The sequence below is a fragment of the Protopterus annectens genome, chromosome 9.part0 (genome assembly GCF_019279795.1).
Source record: "Protopterus annectens isolate FY-2018-M chromosome 9.part0, PAN1.0, whole genome shotgun sequence".
In the NCBI taxonomy this organism is placed as follows: Eukaryota; Metazoa; Chordata; order Ceratodontiformes; family Protopteridae; genus Protopterus; species Protopterus annectens.
Window position 1 is genome coordinate 317,190,481 of NC_056743.1, and position 23,390 is coordinate 317,213,870.

The following is a 23,390-nucleotide window of genomic DNA, read 5'->3' on the forward strand; positions in this document are numbered from 1 at the left end:
ATTCAAATACCTTCCAGTAAGAGCTCTAGGCAGATTCTCCTCCGCCTTGCTTAAGTAACATTTTGCAGGAGATAGTTATGTGCACTCTGACTTTTTTTTTTTCTACATTTTAAATAGTGTGCAGTGTTTGCTAAGGTGTTCGATTTTACTGCATTCTGTTTAATATTTGCTGTTTTGTTAGCGAAAAATATATGCATTAGGAAAAAGAGCTTTTTGTTTTATGGTTGTGAAAATTTTGCCCTCACGCACTTTGTCAGTTGGTTTGTAGGGCTTGTTAATTGTAATCATGTGTAAAGGGAAAGACTCCGTTCATCTGTAGCATTTTTTAAAAGACAAAGATTCTTCCACAGGTGAAGCATTCTAAATGTGTCAAGTGCCTTGGCAGGGCAAATATTTCATATTGTTCAGTTTGTTTTTCCTTCAAGTAATCTACCTTGAGAGCGAGAGAGCGCTGAAATAAACTGGAAATTGAAGAACTGAGATAAACTCCAGCATCCAAGTCTTGGTCTGTTCTGTCGTCTTGGTTTTTTCCAGAAAGGAAATCCCTCCCTGATAGGATCCTTCTAGTGCTGCAAAGAAACCCTAGTTGGAATATATACTGCTGGATATGTTTGTTTTTTATCCGTCTCTACTAATCAAGGTTGTGGTTTGCTTCAAAGTGGTTGGACCCCCATTTGCTGCAGAGCGTGGGATCTGTGGCATCCACATTGGAGATAAAGATTTCCTGGCTAATGACTGTGTAGGTCTCTCTACATATAGATGTACTACAGAAATATGTGACATGCCTTTTCTCAAATACAGCTGATTTTGGCCTGCTTGATTTCTTGGATGTAGCTCTGGATCTTTCCTCCCTGGGTTCTATTCAATTTCCAGTTCCATTGAAGCCATTGATTGACCTGTCTACCTCCATGCCAGTGTTTGACTATTGAGGGTTGATGCCCTCTGCCTCAGCTGCTCCAGTGTTCACTCAACTGTCAGCGTTTTTAAAGTCTTGACTTTGACCTCCTTTGGGTCAGTCCTCATTTTGGCACAAGTGGGGAGATGCTTTGAAACTGGCCACTGCCCCCCTTCTCAATGGCTTCAGGGCAGAGTATCCCATCTCTGAATTTAGCTTCTCAGTGCTTGACGACCGTGTCTTACGCCAAAGCCAAGATGACACTGGTTCCTTCAACCTTTGAGCTGCCTATTTGGGGTCATGACTGGCCTCTGGGTTTTGGCTTCTCATTTGCATCAATCTTATCCTCAGGAGTGAGGTTGTTCCATGTCTCACTGCTCACTATGCAGGCATTTCTGCACGAGCCCTTGCTTGTGGCAATTCAGACAACTACTTACTTAGATTCAGCAACTTCTGCATCATTCTTGCCTCACCTTCTGTTCCTGAACAGAGGGACTGGAGGGACCCCACCAGTTACTAGTTGTCTGGCATGAAGTCTTACTTCTCCCTGAAGTCTTCTTATCCATGGCTTTGGTAGGGTACATGCAAGAGGAAGAATGTAGATTTACCCCATGAAATCTTCCACGTGGTTGACAAGAGGCTGACTCCCCTACTTTGTCTCTTGAAGACAAATTTGGAGTGATAGCACCCCCCCCCCTAGATTTGGAACACATCCTGACAGTGCCTTCTGCCCACCCAGATCTTCCTTTTGGATGGCTCCATCCACAGATGAAATTGGTTGCTGACACAATTTTTAAGAACCCAGATGTGGTTGCTCCTCTAGCTAAGCAGCCTTATAAAATTCTTCACCTGCACAAGAACTGCCCCATCTGGTTGAAAACCTGGTGAGGGCACCTTCATGCAAGATGGCTTTGGAGTCGTGGTTTATTTTTACACACCCCTGGAATGAGAAGTCATGTTCCTTGCACAGTAATAGGAAGCAAGAATCGTTGTACTCTACCTTTTCCTTGAGGATGTTGAATCATCTTTCACATGGAGAGGTTCCAGAGAGAGATGACTGACAAAATGCTCAAGATTCTAGAAGAGTTGCTGTATTTGGAGGCTAAGTTAGATTGCATTTCCAACTAACAGTCAGATACATTTCAAACCAGTTCATTTGTTTTACTCAAAAGTACAGTGGATGGTACTGCCAGGACAGCAGATGCCAAACTTTTGAAGTGCAGTGTCATCCCTCACTCTGCCTGACTGTTTTACTGAGACCGCCAAGGCCCAGTTCAGCTATACTCCATTTTATGGTGCCTTGTGTTTTGGAAAATTTATAAAGGCCATATTAGAGAGACAAGAGCATGACAGTAATACTTTCTTCAGAGTTGGAATGAAGTTTTCATGCTCCTCAGCATCTGTTTGTCAGTGACATTTGTAGCTTTGCACCATCTTTGATTTCAGTAGAACAACATGACAGCTCTTAGGGTTCTAAATGCTACAGAGGATGAGAAAGATCTCAGCCAAACAGTTGGAAGGACTGCATATTCCTCCCTCGATGGGGGTGGTGGGCACTTTTCTAGTTCTTGAGGACTTGCTCGACTGCATTGTGGAGGCAGCTGGAATTTCTCACATGCTTCTATCTGCATGGAAATCCATCACATGCAACTTGTGGATAAGAAACGTATCTAGAGGCTACACAATTCCTTTTGTCCTGTCGAAATCCACAGTCATCTCATTCAGATGCTGCACCCCATCAAAAAGCTTTGGCAGGGTCTTGTGGTTACAGATCTATTATCAAAGAGCCATTTAAGAGGTCCTGACAGACCAAAAAAAAAAAAGATGGAGCTTTACGTTCTTTTTAGTGCCCAGGCAAAATCAGGATCTCAGGCCCATTCTCAGCTTGAGTAGCCTAAGTCTACATATCCTCAGAATGACCTTTCAGATGGTTATAATGCAATCCATCCTTCCTCATTTTTCCTAGGGGGACTTGATGTGCTTCCCGAATCTCCAGGATGCATACTTGCCCACCAGAATAGCAAAGGAATACCTCCTCTGTGGTGTAGAGAGATTGTGTCCTGATTATGATCCAGGCGACTGGAGTTAGACTAAGCTCCAGCACCTGTTGGCCATGTAGAAGAGGAATGATAAAGCTTTGGCCTGTTTTCTTCTAGAGGGTTGGGCAAGGAGGCTTGCATAGGCTGCATCTGGTTTGCAAGCCCCAGTTGTGATACCAGGGCCAAAATGAGAATGAGTGTTGTCAAGTAAACGGGGGCCAGTCATCATACAGGTGGGGTGCATTTGTTTCCAGGTAACATTGCATACCTACCTGATGTCAGCCCTACACTACAGTGGAGGGTAGAGATTAAGAGAAAAAGCCCAGTCTTCCCTGAGATTGATGTCATCACTCCTTGGATACTCGACCCTTGCTTCCAGTGATCAAATAAAAGTAACTGGAGATGCACTGCCCTTTGACCTGAAGGAATGAATTGCTCAGTTGAACAGCATGAGGGAGCTTGATGCTTTGACAGTGCTGAAGAAAAACTGGGGGAAAATAGCAATAGAATTCACGTGATTCCTTTGCTTTTCTGTAAGAGTCAGCTGTTTTCAATAAAAGACTGTTTAATTTGGTCTTACCACATCCTCCATGATGTTCCACAGATGTCTGCAGTAGTAGCAGCTGTCTGCATACAAGAGTCCAGGGTCTTCTCCTACCAGGACAGTAAACTATTGGCAGCTTCATAAGTGCAGAGCCTGATTGCTTCCAGGGATTTGCTTCCTGGTCTGTTTCTCCTTGGCCATCTTTATCAACCTTGCATTCACAGCCGATGCTCTCATAGACCATGATAATTTATTTGGTGCTCTCTGGATACTTTAACCTTTTTATGCCTGTTCATTGATTGGGTAAGCCCACTGGCCACAGTTGTGCTTCAGGAGTGATCCGGGAGCACTGTGTAATTAAATGAATTACTCAGTCACACAATAGCCAAATGAAGTTGGAAATAATAAAACCTTGTAAAGGAAGCGGCTCATTAACAGGTCAGAGCTGTACTTCTCTGCAGTAAGCGCTAGACTTAGTATGCCTCTCTTCTGAAAAAGATTCCTCTACAGAAGGCAGATGTTCTTAACATAAGAAGCAGCAATATTAGGTTTATTCACTTCCATAATATTTGTAGTTCCCAGTGCAGAGGTCTGCCATGGGTGTTTTTCACTGGACCCTCAAGGTTCAGTGTAATTGGTTAATTGCTTTATTGAGTGATTCTGTAAGAAAATCCAATACATGGAAGGTAAATCTTTTTTGTGAACTGCAGAGTTAAACCTTTCTCTGGACAGACCCTTTCAGACTTCTGTCCCCCCATGGTGATAGATGTCTCTCTGTTTAGGTGGGTGGGACATTAGGCAGCGCAAACATTACAGGTCACTTAATTACCTCAAGGATCTTTGCTGCACCTCAGTAGTATGGGATTGAGAGCTACTGTTCTCACCTTGCAGACTTTCCAGTCATCCCTCTCTTCCTGTGTAGATGACATCCACTCTGACAGTGTGGCAGTGGACTGGTACTTATGCAGGTGAGAACCTACTCATATCCCCTTTGTTTGAAGGACGTGAGAATTTGGAAATGACCTACTGCTTCCAGTCTCATTATTGCTGTCCATATCCTGGGTCTTGCCAGTTGTCTCAGAGTCTGCCGATATGATACCTAATGACTGGTCCCTTAATCCAGCAACAGCTCGATCAGTGCTCTCTTGAAGAGGGAAGCATTGCTACAAAATCTTTGCATCCCTAGCCAGCTTGAAATGTGACGGACATTTTTCTTTTGCTCCTTCCCTGGCTGTATTCCCCAGGATGAGCTGATCCTGAAGTTTCCCTTGGGAACTCCCCCTTCCCTCCATTTCCCCTTATTCCAAAATACATTATTAAGAAGGCCAAAATAAGCAAAGCTAAGGTCATGTTGATTTGCCCAGGAAATGTTTTCCCTCATACTTTGATTTCCTCTCAAACAGACCTCTGAGCTCTACTAAGTGTGTTTTGTTCCACTCATCTAGTCACCCTCCTCTGAGCATTCACTCCTTGAAGTCAACTCTTGTGTTTTTTTCCACTTCAGGTGATGGTCAGGATGGTCCAGATTGTGACTTTTGCCCAGAGAGATGTTACCAGAAAGACGCATTGTTCCACATTTCTAGGCATGGGCCATGGTCAGAGACCTAGACCTCATTTTACAGTCCCTGTTCCTTCTGTTATAGATCACCTTTGTCAAATATTTGACTCTGGGCTGAGTTTCTTTTCTGTTCATCCATTTGGCTACTGATTGATATTTTCGCTAAGGAGGAAGCTCGTCTTCTGTGGTTTCATTAAAGGCATGCAAAACATTTCTGAAGAGAACCTGTATTCTTTATCCCATTTCTCCTCTTTTCTAGTAGGCCTTTTACTTTTGTGTTGGAAAAGCTTTATCTGATCCTCTTTGAACCAGCTGCTACAGCAGATTTGCAGTATCTTACATGGAAGATTTTGGTCTTAGTGGCCATTACCTTCACACCAAGGCTTTGAGTTGCAGACCCTGTGCGCTTTATCTACCATGTCTCATTTTCCCATAGATAGGGTTTCCATGCACATAATACCTTACTTTCTGTCAAGGTTTACCATGGATTGTAGTATTAATATGTTAATTACCATGTATTCTGTAACTATTGAGAGAGATGAATATTTAATGCATTGTGTGGATGTTCACAACTTGGATTATTTTTGTCAGAGATATTTCAATAAGAGGATTTTCACTTTTGTCCTTTTCTTTCAAAAAGATGGGCCAGAAATGTTCCAAACTACTGACCTGATGATGTTAATCTTCTTTCCATTCATCGCTGATGTGTTCGGTTCCGAGCTCTCAGAACAAAGCCTGCCTATTACCAAGCTCACGCCAGCCAAATATTCTAGAGCTACGCTTCTACTCACAATGCCCTTCTCCCTGTTACCTCAAATCTCTTTTGCTGCATAGCCGTAAAGCCGTGTTTCAGCCGAGCGCTCACCTAAGTGGAAAATTATATATTTGTGTTTAAATTCTAAAAACGTTTGTGAGCTGTAGTTTATTCTTGTCGAGTTACAGTAGTGTTAGATATTTTTCTATTTCTACCCATTGGTAACCGTTTTTAGTACCATTGCTGGTACGCCCCTTTTCTCCCTACCCTTGTGGTATTCCTTGAATACCATAGTTGGTATTCCCTCTCTGTTTTTTCTACTGGTGTGTTTTGGATATTGGATTTGTTTAATTCTTTCTGTCTTAGGAATTTAGACTTTCTTGCTTCTGAAGTCTGAATTGTGATTGTTTCTCAAGATGTTGGATAAGATAGGTGCATCTAGTTTCAAGCACTATACCTCCTGTAATGGTAAACTGCCTAATAGCGACGCTCACGATGATTGTGTTTATTGTTTGGGGGTGCCCCACCTTTCGGTGCAGCCTCCCTGTGGAATTTGTCAGAGTTTCAGCCAACGCACTCTAAATGAGCACAAGAATAAACTAATCTTAAAGGGACTACTAAAATCTCACTTTTCAGAGGCCCTTTCTGTGACAGAGGTCTTAACCCCTCCTATAAAAGTTAAGAAAAGGCCCCATTTGGTTCCCTCTACACCCTCTGGTGACCAGGGTAAGTCTGTAAAACCAAAAATTCAGAAGTTATCTTCTAAGCATAAGCCTGCCTCCTCGGCACCATCCTCGTCTGCTACATCAGTGCCGACTTCATCGCCGGCAATGATGCTTCTTCCGGCACCAACTGTAGACCTCACCACACTTGCTACGACTTCGGCACCTGTTGCCATTTCGGCACAGTGCAAGCCTTCGATGCCAGTCTCTGCAGTGATGATTGAAGCTCCTGTTTCAGCTCCGAGTGTTCCTCCGGCACTGGACTTGACCCCACTTCTTCCTGTCTCTAAACTCGAGACATTGGTGCCAGCAGATCACGCACCACAGACCCTGATACTCCCCGTCCTTAGGCCAACTGTGTAGCCCGTTGTTAGATCAACCTGATTCCCCATCTGAAGTATCCATTAGATCCACCAGGAGCCTTTCTGAATTTGATGGGGTGCGTCTTGTGGAACAGCTGTTGGCAGCCAGGGGGATACCCATGCCTTCCAAGACCCATCCTGCAGCAGGACTTGTGTTGACCTCTCCACAGACTCCATCCTATTCTCCTTCGGCCATCCCGGTTCCGACATCCTTCTCGGAACCCCCCATCTCAGCACCTGTAGTGGACCTCAGTGAAGCTCTGGGTTTGTCCCTTTGGTCCTCTGTTCCTGCCGAACTGGTCCTTCCTCAATCTCTTGATTGAGCGCAGGCTCCTCAGTTCGGGGCACATTTCCGTGGAGTCCTTCAGTTCTGTTCTCTGTGCCAGTAGCCTCGTCTGCTCCAATCCGGCTTGAGGCTCTAGCCTTGGGAGCGTGTTCAACGGAGCTGGGTGTGACCCCGGTTACGAGGATGTCCTTCTAGGTTCCGAGCTCCCATCCTGCTTCGGGCGGACCTGTTTTCCGTCTGATGGAGAGGGCTCTCGCTTCTGGAAGCATTCCGCCGATGTCAGAACCCCATTTTCTCCCCCTGAGCTTCAGCTGCCACAGACAACCTCCCCGGGACACCTGGCATGGAAGCCGCATGTAACCCCAGTCCAGGGTACCCACTCTTCCAAGTCCTTCTCTGACGTCCCCACTGAGGAGCCCTAATGGAAGATATTGTGCAAGAGGAAGCACGTTGACTCACCTGTGGAGTCTTTAACAGAAGACACAGATTATGATGATGGTGAAGATTCCCCACGGTCACCCTCTGATGTCCCCAAATGTTAAAGCAGAGGGGTGACTGAAAGCCCTCCATCCCTTCTTCTGAGGAGTCCATGTTCCTGCAGGCTTTTCGTGCCCGGCCATCTACCTCATGGGTGACGCTGCCTACCGATGCGCTAGTCCAGCTTGTTGTGCAATGCGCATGGAAGAACCCTGACTGTATTGACACAATCTCTTGGAGACATGACAAAATTCTTTCCCCTCCCAAGGAGAACCCATACTGGTTCAGAGGGTTACCAGTTGATGTTATGGTGGTGGCAGCGGCCACGAAAAAGGATCTGGCTGAAGAGAGTCCTGCTGTCCATCCGCCCAACAGGGAGTCCCAGGCCATGGACAGATTGGGGAAGTGAGTATTTGCATCAGCGACCTTTGCTGTTTGGTCCCTGAACTATTTGGCACATTTTACGTGACTCCGAAGAGACTTGATCTCAGAACTCTCTGGAACACTTGCAGGACAGGTGTCTGACAAGATATGGGACAAAGTTGCCTCGCTGCTTGCTAACCCGGAATCTATATCCAACTCGTCCATGAGGTTAGTTTCACATGCAACCGAAGGGGAGGCTAGAGCTGCGGGTTCAGGTATTATGAGGCATCATGCCTGGATGTGCATTTGTGACCTCGCAGATTCCTTCAAGTCTTCCTTTTTGAATGCTCCCATTGAAGCGTCTTCCCTTTTTGGTTCCAAAGTGAAGGACATGCTAGCCAGGTGCGAGCAGGTCAGTAAGACCCTTTCTGCTGTATTCCTTCGTTTTTCCAATCCTCAACGCTCCTTTTCTAGGAACCAGAGGAATGGTAAGATGTGGCATAAAAAAATCTGTGTCCTTTACATGCTGCACGTGGTGATACCCCCAGAGGCAGAGGGGGTAACTCCAGAAGATGCCCCTATAGAGGCAGAGGGGGTGCACGTAACCAAGGCTCCAGAGAGACTTTCTCTGGGCAGTCTTACCAGCCCTCCTGAAGAGCTGCCCGATTGCTTGCCTCTGGAAGCAGTTGCGGGTCGTTTCTGCACCAAGCTGCCTGGCACTCTATTACCACCGATCATTGGATGCAGAGTATAATTACCAGAGGTTACACCATTCCCCTTATTTCTTATCTGAAACTTCCAATAAAACTTCCTGAAGTTCCACCCAGTCAGAGGGAAGAGGCAGCTTCAGAAATAGAAAACCTATGCCAGAAAAGTCATCCAACCAGTCCCACCAGACATTTGTGGATCTGAAATTTACTCAAGATTCTTTTTGGTGCCAAAAAGGACAGGGGAAAGGAAACCCATTCTGGATCTCAGCAGCTTGAACAAGTCTGTAGCCCAAACCAAACTCTGAATCATGGTTCAGTCCATCCTCCCTTTTCTGAAGGAGGGTGATTGGATGTGCTCGATAGATCTCCGGGATGCATATTACCATATCAAAATGGACAATCACTGCAGGAGTCTGCTTCGCTTCTGGCTAGGAGCCAATCATTACCAGTTTTGTGCTTTGCCGTTTGATCTCTTTACAGCCCCCAGAGTGTTCACAAAGTGCATGGCAGTGGTCACAGCTCACTGGAGACTACAAGGATTCTGTTTGCTTCCATGTTTGGATGATTGGCTCCTCACTGCCCACACCAAGCGTCTTCTAATAACAGCCCTGCAATACACAATTTCGCTGGCTGAGATTTTGGGGATAACTATGCACTGGGAGAAGTCAAACCTTGTCTCTACCCAACAGATAGAATTTATTGGAGCAGTCTTCAACACCCGATCCTGTCTGATGTCGCTCCCAGCTTACAGGCTCCAGAGATTGAGACTTCAACTCTGGATGATACTCCATCAGAACAAAGTCCCAACAAGAGAAGTTCTTCAGGCACTAGGATCCATGGCACTAGGATCCATGGCAGCTACAATCCCGATAGTTCCTCTTGCCAAGCTGCACATGTGAATTCTCCAAAGGTTTCTTCTTTCTCAGTGGTTCCCAAATCGCCACCCTCTAAATTTCCAAATCCAGATAACCAACTCCTGCAGACAGGATCTTCTTTGGTGGATGAGGCCAGACACGGAACTTTGGAGTTGCTCTTTCCAGTCCCCTCAGCCCAAGGCCATTGTGATCACGGATACTTCCCTGATCGGGTGGGGGGCATTTTCAGGGAAAGACTAAGGCACATGGTCCACCTTGAAGGCCAACCTGCATATCACCGTTCTGGAACTGAGAGCAGTGCTGTTAGTGTTGCAGGCATTTCATCCGGTTCTTTCTTCTGGAACAATTGCAGTTCAGTCAGACAGCATGTCAGTAGTCTGGTATAGCAACAAACAGCAAGGAGGAACCAAGTTCTCCCCCTTGTATTGAGAGGCCGTGAAGATTTGGCGGTGGGTGATAGCTTCCATCCACTTTCTAATAGCAACACATATTACGGGGAGTTCAAATGTAATTGTGGACAAGTTGAGCAGATGTATTCTTCTTCCTTACGAGTGGTCCCTCAATCCTGATGTGGCAGCAGAAATTTTCAGCCACTGGGGCCAGCCGTGCTGCGACCTTTTTGCCTCCCCATCGAACAAGTGCAGCAGCTATTTTGTCCTATTTCCTCAAAGGTGGAGTCCCCGAGGGACACTCTGATTCACGAATGACCCACGGGACTTCTTTATGATTATTCCCCCATACCTCTGATTCCACAGTTCCTAAAGAAAGCTCATCGGTTGAAATGCAAAGTGATCCTCTTAGCCCCTTTTTGGCCTCGACAAGTTTGGTTCCCCTTCCTTCGGCCTCTTCTGGTATGCCCGCCATGGATTCTGGACCCTCTTCCAGACCCCCAAAGGTTGAGCCACCTGAATCTGTCCAGTCTCAAGCTGACAGCTTGGTTTCTCCACTACCATTAATTGTCAGTCAGGCTTATCTCACCTCACCTGTTCAGAATATTATCCTGGCCTCTCATAAACTATCCACCAGATGACTATATCAAGACAAATGGAAAAGGTTCTGTGTCTGGTCAAAGGATAACATGCTAGATCCGTGTTCAGCTCCAATCACAGCAGTTTTGCAATACTTGCCTAAATTTTTTGAAGAGGGTGTCGCAGCCTCTACCATACAAGTACATTCAGCTGCAATTTTGAAATACCATAATGGGTTGGACGGTACACCTCTTATCTCATGTTTATGTAAAACCTTTCGTAAAGGAGTCTCACACATCAGGCCCCCCTGTCAGACCGCCTGTAGAGACTTGGAACCTCACGTTACTGCTGCAGTCTTTGAATCAACCCCCCCACCCCTTTGAACCTGCAGTGAAGTGTGACCTGAAATTCTTGTCTTGGAAATCCTTGTTTTTTGTAGCCATTACATCACCCAGTTGGGTTTTGGAGCTTACAGGCATTGTGCATCAAAAGACCCTATTTGGTCTTTCACAAGGACAGAGTATCACTCCGGATGAATCCATCTTTCTTCCTCAAGGTTGTTTCCGACTTCTCTGTCAGTCAGTCCATTGACCTATCAGTGTTCTTTCTGGACTTTTCTAATGAAGGAGAGTACTGCCTACATTCCTTGGATGTACACAGACAACTGAGATTTTATTTAGACAGAACCAAAATTATGAGCAAGTCTGACCAGCTTTTCATTACCTTTTCTGGACCTAGAGTGGGAAGTCCTGTATCCAAGGTTACTTCATCGAAATGGCTAAGGGACTGTATATGCTTCTCTTACTCTTCCACAAAAGAACCTATGCCACTGGTTAAAGCCCATTCCACTAGATCTGTGGCAACATCAGTAGTTTTCCACTGCAGAGCTTTTATGTATGACATTTGTGCAGCAGCCACTTGGGCTAAACCCACACATTCATCAATCATTACAAATTAGATGTGGTCTCCAGAGGGAGAGCTGCCTTAGGCACACTGGTACTCAGGAACGTTTTTCCATAAGGGCCGCCCATGTGTCTCAAGGTAGCTTGGGATTCTGTCCCATCAGTGATGAATGGAAAGATGATGAACAACATGAGATAAAGAAGTCTTACCATAACGTTCCATTTGCGTTGTTCATCTGGTTTCATTCATCACCCCCCCCCCAAAGGCTCCTAGGGTATACTTTGGGTCTAAGTGGTGTTGTAGGGCATTTGCGCAGAAGGGGCCTCTGGTTTCCTTGTCTGTCATGGGCAAACTCGATCTGAGGTAACAGGGAGAAGGGCATTGTGGGTAGGAGCTTAGTTGGAGAGTATTTGGCTGGCGCGAGCTTGATAATAGGCCGACTCTGTTCCGAGGCCTCAAAACAGAACCAATCAGTGATGAATGAAAGAAGATGAACAACACAGATGGAATGTTATGGTAACACATAACATCTTTTTTCCTCCTGTCTGTCTCAGTGCTTTACTTTCTATTATAAGGAGTAGGGTAAATCCTTGCCTTCAATTTATGATACATTTTGGGTTCCTATAGTAAATTATTCAGCAACTTATCCGTCCTTCGGATGAGCCATGCTTACCTTGAATCCTTTTTTTAGGAATCTTTCATTCGATAACATTTGTGTTGCTGTTACTTGAACATCGCTGAATATGTTTGCATGGTAGTGTTAGATGGTTTTCACTTCCAGGTCCAGAATGCCTTTGGAGCTGCCATTATCAGAGTTATTTTGTCCTAAAGAGACACCCCAAGAGGCTTAGCTTGGGTCTCTGTACTATAAGTTATGAAGCTGAACCTCACAACTTCAGACCCAAAAGTTATGTACATACCCTAATGCTAGGTCTGCATTGGCAGTTAAAATTCCTTCACTGACTCCCCTGCCCTGTGCCTGTGGGTGTATTGAATGCTGTACTTTTTTCGCCTTTTTATTGATTGTCCTTTGCTGCGCTTAGGAGGCTACAGCTTATGGGCTTCAAAAATCTTGAGAAGGGGGCCTGAGGTATTGTAAATTTTGGTTAACTAGGGTTTTGTAGCCTGATAAAGATTTATGGTCCAAACTATTGTGCAGTGTCAGTGGTGCCAGACAGAACAATTCCTGGCACACTAGTATAGCATAAGGGGGTGCTGCAGCCCTGAGTGTGCTATCTTTTAGATGAGATGTTATACTATGGCCCCATCTACTTGATTTGGTGGTAGCTCAGGAGGATGTAAAAGATCCCATGGCATCTGTTGAAAAGAGTAGTGGGAGTTCCCTGTTGCCCTGCCTAAATTTCCCCTAGTGTAGTATAAGTACTGCCTTGAGTCTCCCCTGAAGAGAGTTTGCTAACCTAGTGTGGGACTAACCCATTCAACAAAAGGAAGAATAAAAAAACATGTACTTGTCAATAATATTCCTGCATGTGATGTAGAAAATGCTAATGCAGGAGGGCACGTCCCTATATGAAGGACAAGACCCTTGCGCACACACACACACACACACACACACACACACACACACACACACACACACACACACACACACACACACAGAGCTTAGTATACTAACTCCACAGTTGCTCAACACTGGAGAGCGAGAAAAGTCCCAAAACAGGGCATAACTTTAGAGATGATATTGTTTAGTATATATAGTCATTTCTTTAAAATTTCTCCATTGTGTATTTGGGATGATGTACAGTTAAGTTAAATTTCTGTCAACATGAACATTAAAATCATTTAGAGTTGAGTATGGAAATGTATGCTGAGAAGGTTCATACTGAAAAGTGTCACCTTTGTGCTTTGAAAAAAGTTTAATAATATCCAATGGCATTTGATTAAAAATAAATGACAGAAACATCATTGCTTTAATTCTGCCCGTAGCAGTACATGGCCAATGAGAAACTTCAATGGAGAAAGCTTCGGGGTGAGCTCTGGCTGACATTTTACATAGTATGCATGGCTGTAGCCTTTCCAAAATTAAATGTAGAATAAACTTCATCCTGCTTTATTTAGAGTTGTGTATTTCAAAACAAAGTTTTTTGTTTCCTTTTTAGGCTAGATTTGGAGTTAAAGGATAATGAAGGGAATACAGCATTGTGGCTTGCTCTTCAGTACATCACAATGTCAGCTGACCAGTCTGTCAATCCTTTTGCTGATGTGCCTGTTGTGAATGGAACATCCTTTGATGAGAACAGTTTTGCAGCAAGACTTATCAAGAGGGGCGGCAATTGTGACGCAGCTGCTAAAGGGACAGGTGAGGATGGGTCTTGTAAGTTGCACTTCTGCAGCCACATGGAAAAATACATGTGAACCGTCTTTATCCAGTACAGCTGTTAAAGCATTTGTTCATATTTCTCATGTTGGAATGCATTGCTCTAAACAACAGAGGTGACTGCTATGGTGATTAATATGAAAAGGAAAGGATTTTGTCATAGTAGAGAACTTTGTAAAGAAATCTCCAAACTGAAAATTTCAATAAAGGGCACATTGGTGTGTAAACCCAAGAGGTCTGTTTATGACCTCAGCAAGCGCAACCAGTGTTCATGTGATCTAAAGTCAGGGACCATCTTTGGTAGTTTGAAATTGGGTTGATACTTCTACTCAGTTCATACTTTTCATTAGAGGCTTCCACACTTGAAGGTGCAGTATACATTGCCATTGATTGAAATATGCTGTGCTGAATTTGGTGAATGTACCAATCCCTGAGTTTTTGTATTTTTCTTCATCTTGCACAGTGTAGATCAAGATCTTGATGTTTGTCCATGTAAAATTCCCTTGTTCAGTATCTAGCATGAAGATGTTTTCTAAAAGTTCTAGTTTCTTTGGAGAGGAGCATAGTGTGAAGTACTGTCGTAAATAACAGCTACTCAGCTTGGCAACTTACAGATGTTGAATGGGTGGCTGCATCCCTTGAGTGTAGGCTTCTTTTATCTCCTTGTCATTTCCCTAGAACATGCTGAAATCCATCTGATCCCGTAGTGATGGCACTCGGGACTGCAGGTCCTTCAGGTCCATTGGACTTAATGGTCTAGGGTGAAGAGCTCTTCCATATGGGCCAACAGCTCATGCCCTAGACTTTACCCAGTTTCAGATCTGGTTGTACAAGTTAAAACATATTCAAGCAATGTAAGTGGTGTAAATATATTTGCCTTAGACCCAGTCTTTTTTGCCTCATCATGTAAGAGTTGTATTGAAGTAACTTTAACAGATTTTTCTTTTATGTGGTTGATGGCAATAGTAATAATAATAATAATCCTGTTTAACCAGGTAGGCCTACTGGACAACACAGTCCCTTTTCGGGGCCACACTCTGGTTAAGTGACGTGCTCAAGGTCACACAGGAGGCAAATGAGGGCTGAGGACATCAAGCCTTGCACCACAGGCTTCTTCCATCTGTCATTTCCCTGCACCACTACAGCTCACAACATTAACCTGTGCGTCAACTGCCAAAAAACATTAAGGGAGGGGCTATGTATATAAAAGGCTTGGAATACATAATTTGTACTGGCAAATCTAGTTGAATTTAGATCAACCACAGGCCTTAATGATCACATAAATATAAAGTGCGATGTTCTTTGTGTTTTACTGTTGCAGTCATCACATTCGGGTTATCCCTGCCAGGGTAGCCCTCGGCCAGCCTGAATACCAGAGGCTTAGTATTTCTGTGTCTGTTGCTGTCACTTGTGTACTGACGTCAGGTCATCAGTAATGTAAAGTAAGGCAGCCGACGCCATTACATCAGTCTTTCTTGCCATGGAGCCTGAAGCAGAAGCAGCACGAGTGCCGGTTGGCTGCTACCTGAGTTTTCGTTTCTGAATTGAAGTTGGACTTCTAAAGCTAAGTACCCCATTGGGGATCCTTTTTTCTTGCACTAACGATGTCAGAAAAAGTTAACAATTGTTTCTCCTCTGGAAAGCAAATACCACATTGAGACTGCCACTCTTAATGCATCACTTGTTTAGGCCCAGACCACGATGTCCCCCACTGTCACATCTGTGCTTTGTTCAACGCCTGAACTATAATTGTCGGGCCTTTATTGTAGCCAGATATTTTCGTTTAGTGTCTTCGAATTTCAGTATGACTGCGGTAAGCCGTCCGACAGCAGATCTTCTAAACAAACGTAAGGATAAAGACAAGACCGCACAGGTCCAGACCTACCGACGACACATCCGTTAAGCTAGTCGTCAGTCCTCCGGTACTCCAGTGAGATGCTTTTGCAGCCCCCTGATGCCTGCTTCTGTTGATTCGCAGGCTGCTACCCGAGACCCTTTTGGAGTCCAGTATGCCGCAAAACTCTTCTTCGACTAAGGATCCAGCAGTTGTCTCTTCCTTGGATGGGTCCGGAGCCACTGAGCAAGCACCGGTTTCCGAGGAAGTCCTTCGCACTACCGAATCTCGAAACAAACTGACATCTTCTTTTGCAACCCCTCTCCACTTATGAAGATTCTGAAGCAGAGGACTCCATTCCTTCAGTCTCTCCCCCAGAGAATTTTTCCTTTGGGGAAACCTTGCATACCTTAAGGGAGCATTTCCAGTGGGAAAGTCAGGACTACCCTCAGTCTAAAGAGAGACTCTGGGAATTCTTAGATCTTCTGCAACACAGACCCTTGGCCATCCTCCCAGTCCTGGATGATGATTTGCTTGAATCCAGCTTGACTCCTGATGCCCTACCTCCTGCATCCCAGAAAACCAGACAGGTACTATAGAGTCCCTGACTCACACACATATATTTTTAGAAATCCAACAGCTGACCCTGAGGTCATTTCTCAAGGGCCAAAAGGGATTAAAGCAGTATCTGCTAAGAATCCCACACCCTCTGACAGGGATTGCCGAGCATTGGACAGATGGGGTAAAAAAAAAGTATACACCTTAGCTACTCTTGCTATCAGGGCACTAAATTGTCAGTTCCATATGCTGAAATTTCAGCAACATACCCTGGAACTCCTTAAACAAAAAATGACTTCCTTTCCTGCTTAGGCAGAATCTAAAGATTTATAAGACTTAGTGCATTCTGCAAGCCAAGTAACTAAACACACTTTGCACTGTGGTTTTGACATCCTAGAAGCTTCTTGCAGGGCAGCAATCACTGGATCTGTCATCAGAAGACATCCATGTCGGATCTAAATTGTTGGATGCCCCCTTGCACAAAGATAATGTATTTGGCACTAAGGCAGAAGAGGTCTTAAAAAAGATGCAAGAAATCTATGTGAACAGTTAAGGATTTCGTACAAGTCTAGCCATCTAGGTTCAGCAGGCATTGTCCCTCCAAGCACTGGTCCTTTCCTGCTCTGAGTAAACCAGCCCAGCCTAGGCCCTGTGGAAACAGACCCCCCAGACAGTAGCACAAGGGAATGCAGAGATCTAAGCAGTGGACTACCTCCACTTCAAAACCAGAGACTTCTAAGCCGCCCCCTTATGGTAAAAATTCACAATGACTCACATCCTCCTCCACCACCCTCTGCCCACCTTCACTTACCCCTAGGAGGAAAACTCTCATTTCACTCAAGCACCTTGGGCCACCATAACCAAGGACCAATGAGTTCTAAACATTGTGCCTCAGGGATACAAATTTTTCTTCCATACCCTTCCAATCCCTAAAGGGTTTCCAGATCTACCATCAAATCAGTGGGCAGAGGCTCAAAAGCAAATTCTGCCCCTTCTCTCTGAGAGCAGTAGAGCACATTCCTGCAGAGCAGGTAGGCCAAGGTGTCTACTCCAGAATTTTTCTGGTGCCCATAAAAGAGCGCACCTGGCGCCCCATCCTCGATCTATCAATTCTAAACACCTTCAAAATGCTCACCCTCCAGCAGCTGCTACCCATGCTCTCCAAAGACGCTTGGCTAGCCACCCTAAATCTAAGAGGTCTACCTCAACATTCCTATCAGGGAGTCGTGTAGGAAATATCTCCGCTTCAGAGCAGGATCTCAACACTTTCAGTTCTCTGTGCTTCCCTTTGGCTTATGTGCTACTCCCAGAGTTTTTACAAAATGGCTCCGGCCATTGCCTTTTGCAGACAAAGAAATATTCACATTTACCCATGCTTAGACGACTGCCTCATTCAGGCAGACAACCAGGAAAAACTGCTCAAGCACCTAGCCTTTGTAAAGAAACTACTAACATCCTTAGAATACACAATCAACGAAAAGAAATCCAAACAGATTCCCACCCAAAGGATAATCTTCCTGGGAGCAAGTCTGGACACAGCATCCCAGATGGCATTCCTTACACCAGAGAAGCAAGTTTTCCTGACAACCTACTTCTCTCAACTAGTCACAAAGCCCCGGCTATTTGCAAGGAAGATCCTGCAAGCTCTGGGGTTCATGGCATCTTGCATACTACTCATTCCATTTGCCAGACTGCACATGAGGAAACTTCAGTGGTACCTAAAAAGCCTTTGGTGTCAACACTCTCATGACCTGGAAAAACTCTTCTACCTATAATTCCTTGCCTCAGAAAGGAATTTCTTTGGTGGGCAACAGCATGCTCCCACAACAAGGGACTTCCCTTGTCCCCACCCCTCTGCCGCCTAGACCCCTCACCACAGACACATCAGACTACTCTTGGGGTGCACACTTGGACAGCAGGTGCATGCAGGGCCAATGGAGCCCTCAGGAAATCCCTCTGCACATCAATCAAAAAGAGATGATGGCTCTGCAGCACACCTTGATAGCTTTCAAACCCCTTCTCTCTCCAGGAGTTCTGCTAATAAAAACAGACACCACTATGATGTGGTACATTAACAGGCAGGGAGGGACTCACTCCTACCCTCTATGCAGGCTGGCCATGACTCTCTGGCTCACAGCCTCTTCCATGCAACTACACCTATTAGCACAATTCCTACCACGCTCTCTAAACTCTCTGGCAGACCAATTAAGCAGAAACCTTCTGGACCCGTACAAGTGGCAACGCAACAAAAGTACCTTCACCCTAATAACTCAGAAATGGGGAACCAACCATCAGCTCAGAAATTTCTGCACCTGGGAACATCGCTGCATGGCTTGGAAAGTGAATGCCCTGTCCTTCCTGGGTCAGTCTATCGGTCTATGCCTTTCCTCCCCTACTTCTCATCCCCAGGATACTGCTCAAAATAAGAGAGGAAAAACCAAGGACCATTCTTATAGCTCCAGACTGGCCCCGACAACACTGGTACCCCTTGCTGTGCAACCTGTCCCCGCTGCCTCCATGGCATCTTCCTCAGATTCCAAACCTCCTAACCCAGAGGGAAGGGGAATTCATGCATCCCAAATTGCAGACATTCAATTTGGCAGCTTGGCTTATTCTGTAAGCCTGATCCAATCAGTCATTCTAAGTAAACAAGTTCTGGATGTTATCCATGACGCCAGACGTCCTAGCACCAGAAAGTCTTATGCCGATAAATGGAAAAGGTTCTGCACTTGGATCCAGGCCAAGGGAAGCCAATACAGCACAGCCCTCCATCCCTCTTATCCTGGATTACTTTGCTGACCTACTACACAGTGGTCTCTCTTTCTCCTCTATAAAAAATCATGCTTCTGCTATTTCTGCTCATTTTTCTACTGAGCAGCCCCTTTTCTCACACCCTTTGATCAAACAGTTCCTCAGAGGGGCTAGCAACCTGTGGCCCTCCAGAAGGGCACCAGTGCCAGCATGGGACCTTAACTTTGTCTTGGAAAAGTTCACCCTGCCCCCATTCAAACCAGCTTCTTCTAAAGAGCTAAAATTTCTCTCCTGTAAGACAGCACTCCTTCTGGCCATCACTTCAGACAGAAGAGTCTCCGAGCTGCAAGCACTCATGGCTGTGGAACCCTTCATCATCTTCCATGCAGACATGGTATCCTTCAGAACTTAACCCATTCTTCATGCCCAAGGTGGTGTCCAGTGTGGCTCTCAACCAATCCATTCATCTGCCCACCTTCCTTCCCAATCCCCAGAACAAGAGGCAAAGGATTCTTCACTCTCGAGATGGTGCACAGACAACTCAGTTTCAGTCTGGGCAGGACTAAATCCTTCAGAAAGTATGATCAATTGCTGGTTAGCTTTGCTGCAGGGGCAGAAGGCAAAGCGATCTCCAAGCAAACCATTTCCAAGTGGATAAGCACACTGCATCCATTTCTGCTACAAACAGCATGGAAAGCCTCCCCCAAGGGGGGGGGGGGTCAGGACACACTCCACCAGAGCTGCCTGCACCTCTGCAGCTTTCCTAAGTGGAGTCCCCACCAGGGACATCCTTGAGGCTGCCACCTGGACATCTGTTCACACTTTTACCAAGCATTACCAGCTGCCTCTCTTCTCCAAAGCCAGGGCAGGGTTTGCCTCTGCAGTCTTGCAGGGTATCCTAACCAGCCCTTAGTTTCCTTGACTGCCTCCACCCATTTCCTCAGCTTTGCGAATCTACCCAAATGTGCTGACTGCAACAGTGAAACACGAAGAACATAATGCAGTTGTGTACACTTACCATAAATGTAGATTTTCGAGTGTATTCACTGTTGCAGTCCTAGTTTCCCTTCCTCAATCCCCCTTTATTCTCTTTCTTTCCTTACAAGGGACACTTCGGTATTTACTTTCCACTGGTAGGGTTCTTCCACCAAAACCTGCCCTCCTACTTTGGGGGCTCCTGACAGGTTAAGGCAAGAAAAACTGATGTAATAGTGTCTGCTGCCTTACTTTAAACTACCAACGACCTGACATCAGTACACAAGCAACAGCAACCGACGCAGAAATGCTGCGCCTCTGGTATTTGGGCCGGCCAAGGGCTACCCTGGCAGGGATAACCCAAATGTGATGACTGCAATGGTGAATACACTCAAACATCTACAGTTGTGTAAGTGTACATGACTATACCTTCCTAAGGTAAAATGGATGTTAAGATTAAAACATTTATAAATTATCACTGTTTTATTGTTGTTGCATGGAGCAGGTCCCTCACACCCACCAAACTTTATATGTACCAACTTCATGGTTGCACAAATACAGAGGGGGAAATATCCAACGGCCAAGTTAGCAATTCTGGCACACACTGTGAACCAAACTGGCAGCAATTTTCTATTCACAAAAGTTGCTAGTGTTCTGTTTCCTTGTCTATGTCTTGATTCCCTACTTGAACAGGCCTGTCAATATTACAGAACCAGAAGTACAAATGCATTCTTTCAGCACATAACTGATGCAAACCATTAATGTCCTTTCTACATCATGTAAAATTGTACATATTAATTTATTTTTTTATTTATCTTTTGTTGGCCAGGTTTGTCCCACTAGGATAGTTGCCTCTTTACAGATTACACCCAAGGTGGCGCTTACACTACTAGGGGAAAATTAGTCATGGTATCAGGGAACTTGCCCTACTTATGTGAGCGATCATATGGGGACACAATTCAGTGTGGCACTTCCCAACTTCCATTCCGAGCGAAAAGGTGGCTCGGAGATACAGGAAGCATGGAAGAGAAGGAAAATGTGGTAGCTGCTATGGAGAAGGAAAATGCTGTTAATCGAACAGCTGTTGAAGCTAACATCATGGTGAAGGAAAAACGCACAGAATAAAGGAGACCAGAATGGCAGTTGAGATTGGAAGCAATGTTTCCCCCGAGATTAAATGATGCCATTTCCATTACAACTATGCTGTTTGAATGGGCTAACAATTTATAGTCTGTTTTTTGTACTTTATTTAATTGTTTTTTAAAGTCTCTTTTGGAATTTTTATCAAGTAAGGCTGGTTTTGTAAGCATTGAAAATGAATATACTAATAGAAATAGGTCAGCAGGACTAAGACAGAATATATGTGTATGAATGAGAGGGAGGACAGAGGAATGGTGAGGATGCAGGGAGTAGAGGTGGCAAAGGTGAATGAGTTTAAGTACTTGGGATTAACAGTTCAGAGTAATGGTGAGTGTGGAAGAGAGGTGAAGAGAGTACAGGCAGGATGGAGTGGGTGGAGAAGAGTGTCAGGAGTGATTTGTGACAGACGAGTACCAGTAAGAATGAAAGGGAAGGTTTACAAGAGGGTAGTGTGACCAGCTATGTTATACGGGTTGGAGACTGTGGCATTGACAAAAAGGCAGGAGTCTGAGCTTGACGTGGCAGAGTTGAAGATGTTAAGATTTGCACTGGGTGCTACGAGGATGGACAGGATTAGGAATAAGTATATTAGAGGGGCAGCCCAGGTTGGAAGGTTTGGAGACAAAGCCAGAGAGGCAAGATTACGTTGGTTTTGACATGTGCTGAGGAGGGATGCAGAGTATATTGGGAAAAAGATGCTAAGGATGAAGCTACCAGGTAACAGGAAAAGAGGAAGGCCTAAGATAAGGTTTATGGATGTGGTGAGAGAGGACATGCAGGAGGTTGGTGTAACAGAGCAAGATGCAGAGGACAGGAAGAAATGGAAACAGTTGATCTGCTGTAGTGACCGCTAACGGGAGCAGCCGAAAGAAGTAGTATATAATAAATATATATGTATTTTTTAGCTTTCCATTTTTTAACATAGCGATCCACCTTAATAGAGGGGTGTATTTTAGGGTATGTGTTGATGTAATAGCATTTCCTGCTGTAACTATTTTGCTGATTGGTTGTTTTTCAATTGGATATGATGTGGAATATTTAAATTGGGCAAAATGCATTTGTTTTCTGTATTCTGATGAAGTCCCTAGTTGTAGGGATGAAAGCGTTCAATACTTTTGTTATTTAATAAAGGCAGGGTTTTTTCGGAGTTGTTGGATCATTTTTTTATTTTATTTTATGATAGAGGAGGAGTCTAATAGAGAAGGAGTCTGAAGTTTTATGGAGGAGGAGAATGGCAGAGATAATATAAACGAGGTAATAAAAGGGAGAAAACGGGCAGCGGATGGTACAACACTGGATTCCGCAGATATTTTTCAGCAAACTCTGTTTCCAACAGGTATTTCTACAACAATATGTGTTACTATAAACCCTCCAATCAGAAGGGTTGCGGCATGTCTCCTTAAAATAATTACTAGATCCAAGTGTGCCAGAAAGTGAAAAGGCAGCATCATGGGGAGAGAGAGAGAATATAAAGAATTCAAGAGAATGAAAATACACAAGTGAATAAAGAAGAAAAGAGATTGTATGCACAGACAGTGACAGAGGGTAAAAGAAAAGAAGGAAAAAAGGTAGAAATTAGAAGAAAATTTTGTGAGAGGATAAGCAACAAAATGGATAAGGAACTAGACCGGTATGAGGTATGGAACAGCATCATAGTACCACTGGGGATAGAACCCAGAGAGGTACGAGCCTTTATTTGTGTTAATAAGGATACAGTCTGTGACATTTTCTTTGAAGAGGCTCAGTACGTGGAAAAATATATAGAGCAGTATAATAGAATATTAATCCGTGGAACTCGTATGTAATACAGACTTTTAATAAGAGAAGCCAAAAAGAAAGTGATTCTGCAATTTAGAACTGACATTGAAAGAGATGATTGGAAAGAGTATTTAAAGACTCTCTCTCTCTCTCTCTCTCTATATATATATATATATATATATATATATATATATATATATATATATATATGTATGTATATATATATATATATATATGTATGTATATATATATATATATATATATATATATATATATATATGTATATATGTATATATATATGTATATATATATATATATATGTATATATATATATATATATATATATGTATGTATATATATATATATAAAATAGTCATTTTGTATGTCACAAAAATATATGATAGAGGCTTATGGACTGGGGGTTGGAATGTAGTGTAATGTTGAAAATGCAAGATGAAAAAAATTAAGCATTTAACCTAATTAACAGTGAAGGAAACAAAGGTATGGTGAGATATTGGGGATAGCCCAAGATGCGTTTTTATATGGTAAGCATGATCATTTAATTAACAGCTGTGATGAA

At 44.2% G+C, this 23,390-nt stretch overlaps 1 protein-coding gene across 1 annotated transcript in view; it reads left to right on the top strand.

Annotated features, from left to right (window-relative positions):
* ANKFY1 (ankyrin repeat and FYVE domain containing 1) overlaps window positions 1-23,390 on the top strand; it is a 1,799,901-nt gene that overhangs the window by 607,060 nt on the left and 1,169,451 nt on the right. The window contains exon 14 of the mRNA XM_044082101.1: window positions 13,577-13,776. Coding sequence (XP_043938036.1) covers window positions 13,577-13,776 — 200 coding nt within the window. The remainder of the gene's footprint in view (window positions 1-13,576; window positions 13,777-23,390) is intronic.